The sequence below is a fragment of the Zea mays genome, chromosome 5 (assembly GCF_902167145.1).
Source record: "Zea mays cultivar B73 chromosome 5, Zm-B73-REFERENCE-NAM-5.0, whole genome shotgun sequence".
NCBI classification, from domain to species: Eukaryota; Viridiplantae; Streptophyta; class Magnoliopsida; order Poales; family Poaceae; genus Zea; species Zea mays.
The window spans coordinates 179,660,352-179,668,079 of NC_050100.1; the positions used below are offsets into that span (position 1 = coordinate 179,660,352).

At 53.1% G+C, this 7,728-nt stretch overlaps 1 protein-coding gene across 1 annotated transcript; it reads left to right on the forward strand.

Moving 5' to 3' along the window:
- The first annotated feature begins 226 nt into the window (after positions 1-226).
- On the forward strand, positions 227-2,071 carry LOC100383712 (Galactose mutarotase-like superfamily protein). Its single transcript, NM_001176349.1, has 5 exons — positions 227-500; positions 636-685; positions 770-893; positions 1,042-1,149; positions 1,249-2,071. The coding sequence occupies exons 1-5, from the start codon at positions 281-283 to the stop codon at positions 1,890-1,892; spliced, it is 1,146 nt and encodes a 381-aa protein (NP_001169820.1). The 5' UTR covers positions 227-280; the 3' UTR covers positions 1,893-2,071.
- Positions 2,072-7,728: the final 5,657 nt, after the last annotated feature.

The following is a 7,728-nucleotide window of genomic DNA, read 5'->3' on the forward strand; positions in this document are numbered from 1 at the left end:
GCACGCAACGGAAGTAGCGGTGGCAGACTGGCAGTGGCAGGCCCTGCCCACCCGTGTCCATCGAGGAGTGTGGAACTGTGGATAGGCGCTGGACCGGAGCTTGCATGCATCATCACACTTCATCAGATGGCGAAAATGCGCAACACGATGCAGATCGCTGGACCGCAGTAGCTTTCTGACACAGCCCCGAGAGAGCAGGGATAGGGGGTCACAAACCATAAACCAAGAAGCTGCTGCGGGACGTTCAAATCAAACATCTCTACCCTCTCCTTCCAGCGAAATGGCAAGAGCGGCGGCTCCTCCGCCTCTGCACCGGCTGCCCGGTCTGGCCTTGCTGTGCCTTGCCGTGGCAGTTTGCTTCTCCGGCGGCGAAAACGCCGCGGCGGCGGCCTGGACGAGGAAGATAGTCGGCGTTCACGAGCTCAGGGTGGGGGATTTCTCCGTCAAGGTCACCAACTGGGGGGCGACTCTCATGTCCGTCATCCTCCCCGACTCCAAAGGTAGGTAAACACTCCGATCGTCGATCCTCTCCCCCCATGCATGCTAGCAGCTAGCTTCTACTAGAGGTTAGTTTTCTGCGGCGGAAGAAAACCCGAATTAATCAACTCTGAGCTGAGTTTTTTTTCGCGTCGCAGGGAACTTGGGCGACGTTGTGCTCGGCTACGACACCGTCGCTGAATACGTCGTAAGATCGATCGTCTCCGCGCAGCATATCCGATGCGTTCCTGAAACTGAAAGTCTGAAACTGTGTCGAACTGAAACTGTGCAGAACGGCACCGCCTACTTCGGCGGTCTGATCGGCCGCGTGGCCAACAGGGTCGCCGGCGCGCGGTTCACGCTGGACGGGAAAGCCTACCGCCTCTACCGCAACGACGGCAACAACTCGCTCCACGGTGATAGCTTAGACTGCCGGCCGCTGAGAGGCTGTGCTGAATGCTGACTGCGTTCCTCCGTTTTCTGTTCTGTTTCTGACTGGTGAGGAGAAGAAGACTGATGGCTCGTTTCTCTTCCTGTGTCATCATCCTCCGAGTATCGGACCAGGTGGCCACCGGGGGTTCAGCAAGGTCGTATGGACGGTGAAGGAGCACGTCGGCGGCGGTGACTCCCCGTACATCACGCTCTACTACCATAGCTTCGACGGGGAGCAAGGTACCGTGTGTTGGCTTTGGCTTGGCTGGGCTGGCTCTTCCGATCCCATATTTTGCGATGGTTTGCTTGCTAAACCTTAACCAACCAACAATAAAGCAGGGTTCCCCGGCGACCTGGACGTGTACGTGACGTACCGTCTGTCGCGCCCGTACGTGCTGAGCGTGCGCATGAACGCCACGGCGCGGAGCAGGGCCACCCCGGTGAACCTCGCGCACCACGCGTACTGGAACCTCGGCGGCCACGGCAGCGGGCCCGTCCTCGGCGAAACGGTGCAGCTCTTCGCGTCGCGGTACACGCCGGTGGACGCCGCGCTCGTGCCGACGGGCGCGCTGGCGCCCGTGGCCGGCACGCCCTACGACTTCCGCGCGCCGGCGCCCGTGGGGGCGCGCCTGGCGGACCTGCGGCCGCGCCGTGGCACTGGCGGCGTCGCGGGCTACGACACCAACTACGCCGTGGACGGCGCCGCGTCGCCGTCGCTGCGGCCGGTGGCGCGCGTCTGGGACGGCGCCACGGGGCGGGCCATGGAGCTGTGGGCGGACCAGCCCGGGGTGCAGTTCTACACCAGCAACGGGCTCGCTGGCGTCAGGGGCAAGGGCGGTAGCGTGTACCGGCGGTACGCCGCGCTGTGCCTCGAGACGCAGGGGTTCCCCGATGCCGTCAACCACCCGAGCTTCCCGTCGCAGATCGTGAGGCCGGGCAAGGTGTATAGCCATGACATGCTCTTTAAGTTCTCCTTCGCCTAGCTACAAGACTACTGGTGCATGCGGTTCATGCGTACACCTGCGCAGTGCTGTGTCACCTTGATGTGTCTTGATTAGACTCCTCCGTCTACTCTCAAGAACTTTACATCCCCAAATAACAGCGTGCTGCCCGGTACGAGCTAGGGTTTTATATGTATGCGCGGGCGCGGCTTATGCTCGATAATTTCCGTCTCATTGGTTGGCCGTATCATCACATCTTGAACATCGCGTGCGTTGACTCTACATGAGATTTTGTTTGGTTACTTGCACGTATGATATGCAGCCTGACTGAACGGATGCAAAAACAATATATTTTAAGACTATTTGTTGTATCTGTTGGTACGGGCAGAACGAGCGTATCCCGTCGCTCAGGCTCGCCGGAGCGTGACTTTGTGCAAGCTGGTAACCAATCAAGCGATTTATACCTCAAAAATACTGGATGACACGCGCGGCGGACTCAACCTTAGCTCATTGATTAGATTCGTAAAAAAAAAATCTATAACTCCTTGTATTCTGATTCATGACACGTATCCACCTACCCATGATCCTAACATAGCTGGACCACATGAGGCGGTAAGGCTGAGTCCAGTGCACAGCCTCTCTCTCGCCCCTGCCACGTCAGCTCTCGCCTCCACTCTCGCTCCTGCTGCTCCAGTGCACAGGCTGCAGCAGGCTACAGCCTCAGGCTATAGCACACGTGGACCAATCAGAAGCCGTCACTCACTGTCGCCCCTCGCTCTCGCCCGCGAAGACGCCATCGCCAACGCGTCGCCCCGCTCTCGCCTGCCTATCGCCGGGCGGTGGCAGTAGCGCCCGCCGGGTCGCTCTCGCCCGCCTCCAGTCCCGCTCTCGCCTCCTGCTGGGCGCTATCGCCCTCACTATAGCCTGCATTGGCACCAGCCTAAGTGGGCGTGATGATCGTGGAGGCGACAACCATACGCACAGACAGACCAACGACGAAGTGAGTTTTTCTACCTTGCGTCTTATAGTAGCTTAGATCAGGCGTGCCAAGATATCCATAGCAATAATTTAAATGTCCAGATACAAATAAAAGATTTGAGACTTGCGTTATTCTATTTATTAATTTTAACAATCCAAAAATGTTAATTTTCACAACATAGGGAAAATTTGGCATCCTAGCCCCCCCCATCCCAACCACCACGTGACAAAAGGGCATGTTTGTTTCTGCTTATAGATTATATGATCTAGATTATAATCTAAATTATATAATCCGTAATCCATATTATAATCAAGACATATTATAATTTACATGTAGTTGTTTGGTAGTCTAGATTATACAAATATAGATTATTCACAAAGACAACAATACCCTTATTTGTTTATTTAAGGTGATGAAATAATGATGACATATATTGTAATTTCTATTTACATAACCATGGATAGTGGGTCTTTTGTCAAAAATAATATCAAATAAGCTACTCTTGAGAAGATTATGAGATTATCGTAATCTGGGTTTTAGATTATATAATCTGAACCCATAATCTAGTTGTTTGTTTACCTGTTGGGTTATTTATGCTGGATTATATAATCTGGAAAGATTACAATTCGAAACAAACAGGGCCAAACAACCACCTTAGCGTTGCCTCCATGTTGCCCCCCGCCTTAGGGAAAGCTGACAACCATCGCTAGCCAAAACGAGAATGCTCGGAACCAAGTCAAATCACCTCACCCCCTCCATGCTGCCTCTTGAGAGGCATTATATCCAACACTGATGGCATAATGAGACAATGCTACATCTACAAACAAATTGACCATCTCCTACTGAAAGGTAATTAGGCTTACACCTATTTTCTAAATGATTTTGGTGGTTGAATTGCCAAACACAAATAAATTGGACTAACTAGTTTGCTCTAGTGTATAAGTTATACAGGTGCTAAAGGTTCACACTTAGCCAATAAAAAGACCAAGTATGGGGTTCAACAAAGAGAGCAAGGGATAACCGAAGGCACCTCTGGTCTGGCGCACCGGACTGTCAGGTGTGCCACCGGACAGTGTCCGGTGCACCAGGGGACTTCACGCCGAACTTCTCACCTTCGGGAAAATCCAGAGGCGCTCCGCTATAATTCACCGGACTGTCCGGTGTACACCGGACAGTGTCCGGTGCCCCAGGGAAGAGCGGCTCTGGAACTCGCCAGCCTCGGGAATTTGCTCCGCTATAATTCACCGGACTGTCCGGTGAGCCAGCGGAGCAACGGCTACTTCGCGCCAACGGTCACCTGCAGGCGCATTTAATGCGCGCCAGAAACGCACAAAAGTCAGGCACGCGCGCGCTGGCACACCGGACAATCTACAGTACCTGTCCGGTGTGCACCGGATAGCCAGGCGGGCCCAGAAGATAGAAGCTCCAACGGTCGAATCCCAACGGCCTTGGTGACGTGGCTGGCGCACCGGACATGTCCGGTGTGCACCGGACTGTTCCGGTGCACCATGCGACAGACAGCCCCACCAAACGGCTAGTTTGGTGGTTGGGGCTATAAATACCCCCAACCACCCCACATTCAAGGCATCCAAGTTTTCACACTTCCAACCACTTACAAGAGCTAGGCATTCAATACAAGACACACCCAAGTGATCAAATCCTCTCCCAATTCCACAAAAGTTTTAGTGTTAAGTGAGAGTGATTTGTTGTGTTCTTTTGAGCTCTTGCGCTTGGATCGCTTTCTTCTTTCTCATTCTTTCTTGTGATTAATACTCAATTGTAACCAAGGCAAGAGACACCAATTGTGTGGTGGTCCTTGCGGGGAAGTTTCGTTCCCGGTTGATTTGAGAAGAGAAAGCTCACTCGGTCCGAGGGACCGTTTGAGAGAGGGAAGGGGTTGAAAAAGACCCGGCCTTTGTGGCCTCCTCAACGGGGAGTAGGTTTGCGAGAACCGAACCTCGGTAAAACAAATCCGCGTGTCACACTTCTTATTTGCTTGCGATTTGTTTTCCACCCTCTCTCGCGGACTCGATTATATTTCTAACGCTAACTCGACTTGTAGTTGTGATTATTTTTGAGAATTTCAGTTTCGCCCTATTCACCCCCCCCCCCCTCTAGGCGACTTTCACCTACACTGGCACACTGCGCAAGAATACCAGGTTATCAGATCAATTTAAAAATTGTGCCCAAAAAAGCACATTCCATTAGAGGCGACTCGTGTCAGTCACTCACCTCAGGCATGAAGACGCCGAGCATGCGGCATCCAATCTGCTCTCGTCGGCCGCTGAACCTGCGGTAGCCCATGCGAGCAACCCTGATCAAGACAGAGTAGTCGGGGTGGGGGATGACATCTTTGGCGCGAACCCCAGGGGCACGTGGAGGGGCGAAGCAGGCGGGGGAGGGGGGACAACGTCTCGGGCATGAGACACAATGGAGAACGCGGAGCATGCACTTAGGGGCGAGGACGACGTAGGCGTCTCGGCGCGTGTGTGGGTGTGGATGGTAGGCGGACGACGTCTTAGGCATAGACCCTAGGGACGCGCGGAGGGGGTGGAGCAGATCGAGGAGAAGGGACGCCAAGGCCGGGAGGACGGACGACGACTGTTGCGCGACGGGGTGTTCCTGATGTTGGGCGGTGGGGTGAGGGGGGCGGGGCACGGTGGGAATTGACCTTTCTTTCGCAAAGCATGGCATGGAGAGGGGAGAGGAAGGGAGCTCGGATAACCGGAGATGGGGTTGAGGATGACGATGGTGACGTCGAACACGAAGTGTGTCGCCTTGCTACTCAAGGACGATAGGTACCCCATTGATCCTCCTTACGGGCCCATGGCTTACACGAGAGGGGAGAGGAAGGGATCTCAGATCCGGTGTCTCGGGGAGATGGAGACCAGCGAAAAGCCCACTACAAGCAACGAGAAAGCTCTATCAGGAGAGTCCCGCAACAAGGAGAAGAAGAAGGAGAAGAAGAAGGAAAAGAAGACTTCTTCTCACAAGTCGCATCGGAGTGGCGACAAAATAAAGAAGATGAGGAAGGTGGTCTACTACGAGACCGACACTTCATCACCTTCTACCTCCGGCTCCGACGCGCCCTCCATAACTTCTAAACGCCATGAGCGCAAGAAGTTTAGTAAGATCCCCTTACATTATCCTCGTACTTCTAGACATACTCCATTACTTTCCGTTCCATTAGGCAAACCGCCAACCTTTGACGGTGAAGCTTATGCTAGGTGGAGTGATTTAATGAAATTTCATCTAACCTCACTCCACAAAAGTATATGGAATGTTGTTGAGTTTGGAGCACAGGTACCATCCGTAGGGGATGAGGATTATGATGAGGACGAGGTGGTCCAAATCGAGCACTTCAACTCCCAAGCCACAACCATACTCCTCGCATCTCTAAGTAGGGAGGAGTACAACAAGGTGCAAGGACTAAAAAGCGCCAAGGAAGTCTGGGACATGCTCAAGACGGCGCACGAGGGTGATGAACTCACCAAGATCACCAAGCGGGAAACGATCGAGGGGGAGCTCGGTCACTTCTGTCTTCGCCAAGGGGAGGAGCCACAAGATATGTACAACCGGCTCAAGACCTTGGTGAATCAAGTGCGCAACCTCGGGAGCAAAAAGTGGGATGACCACGAGGTGGTTAAGGTTATTCTAAGATCTCTTATTTTCCTTAACCCTACTCAAGTACAATTAATTCGTGGTAATCCAAGATATACACTAATGACTCCCGAGGAAGTAATTGGGAATTTTGTGAGCTTTGAATTTATGATCAAGGGCTCACGGAAGATCAACGAGCTTGACGGTCCCTCCACGTCCGAAGCTCAACCGGTTGCATTCAAGGCAACGGAGGAGAAGAAGGAGGAATCTACACCAAGTAGACAACCAATCGACGCCTCCAAGCTCGACAATGAGGAAATGGCGCTTGTCATCAAGAGCTTCCGCCAAATCCTCAAACAAAGGAGGGAGAAAGATTACAAGCCCCGCTCCAAGAAGGTTTGCTACAAATGTGGTAAGCCCGGTCACTTTATAGCTAAATGTCCTATTTCTAGTGACAGTGACAGGGGTGACGACAAGAAGGGGAGAAGAAAGGAGAAGAAGAGGTACTACAAGAAGAAGGGCGGCGATGCCCATGTTTGTCGTGAGTGGGACTCCGACGAAAGCTCAAGCGACTCCTCCGACGACGAGGACGCCGCCAACATCGCCATCACCAAGGGACTTCTCTTCCCCAACGTTGGCCACAAGTGCCTCATGGCAAAGGACGGCAAAAAGAAGAAGGTTAAATCTAAATCCTCCACTAGATATGAATCCTCTAGTGATGAAAATGCTAGTGATGAGGAAGATAACTGAAAGGGAATTAGGCTTACACCTAGTTCCTAAATAATTTTGGTGGTTGAATTGCCCAACACAAATAATTGGACTAACTAGTTTGCTCTAGTGTATAAGTCATACAGGTGCCAAAGGTTCACACTCAGCCAATAAAAAGACCAAGAATTGGGTTCAACAAAGAGAGCAAAGGGATAACCGAAGTGTGCCCTGGTCTGGCGCACCGGACTGTCCAGTGTGCCACCGGACAGTGTCCGGTGCACCAGGGGACTTCACGCTGAACTCCTCACCTTCGGGAAAATCCAGAGGCGCTTCGCTATAATTCACCGGACTGTCCGGTGTACACCGCACAGTGTCCGGTGCTCCAAGGAAGAGCGCCTCAGGAACTCACCAGCTTCAGGAATTCGCTCCGCTATAATTCACCGGACTGTCCGGTGTGACAGCGGAGCAACGGCTACTTCGTGCCAACGGTCACCTGCAGATGCATTAAATGCGCGCCAGAGCGCGCAGAAGTCAGGCACGCGCGATGTGGCACACCGGACACTCTACAGTACATGTCCGGTGCGCCACCGG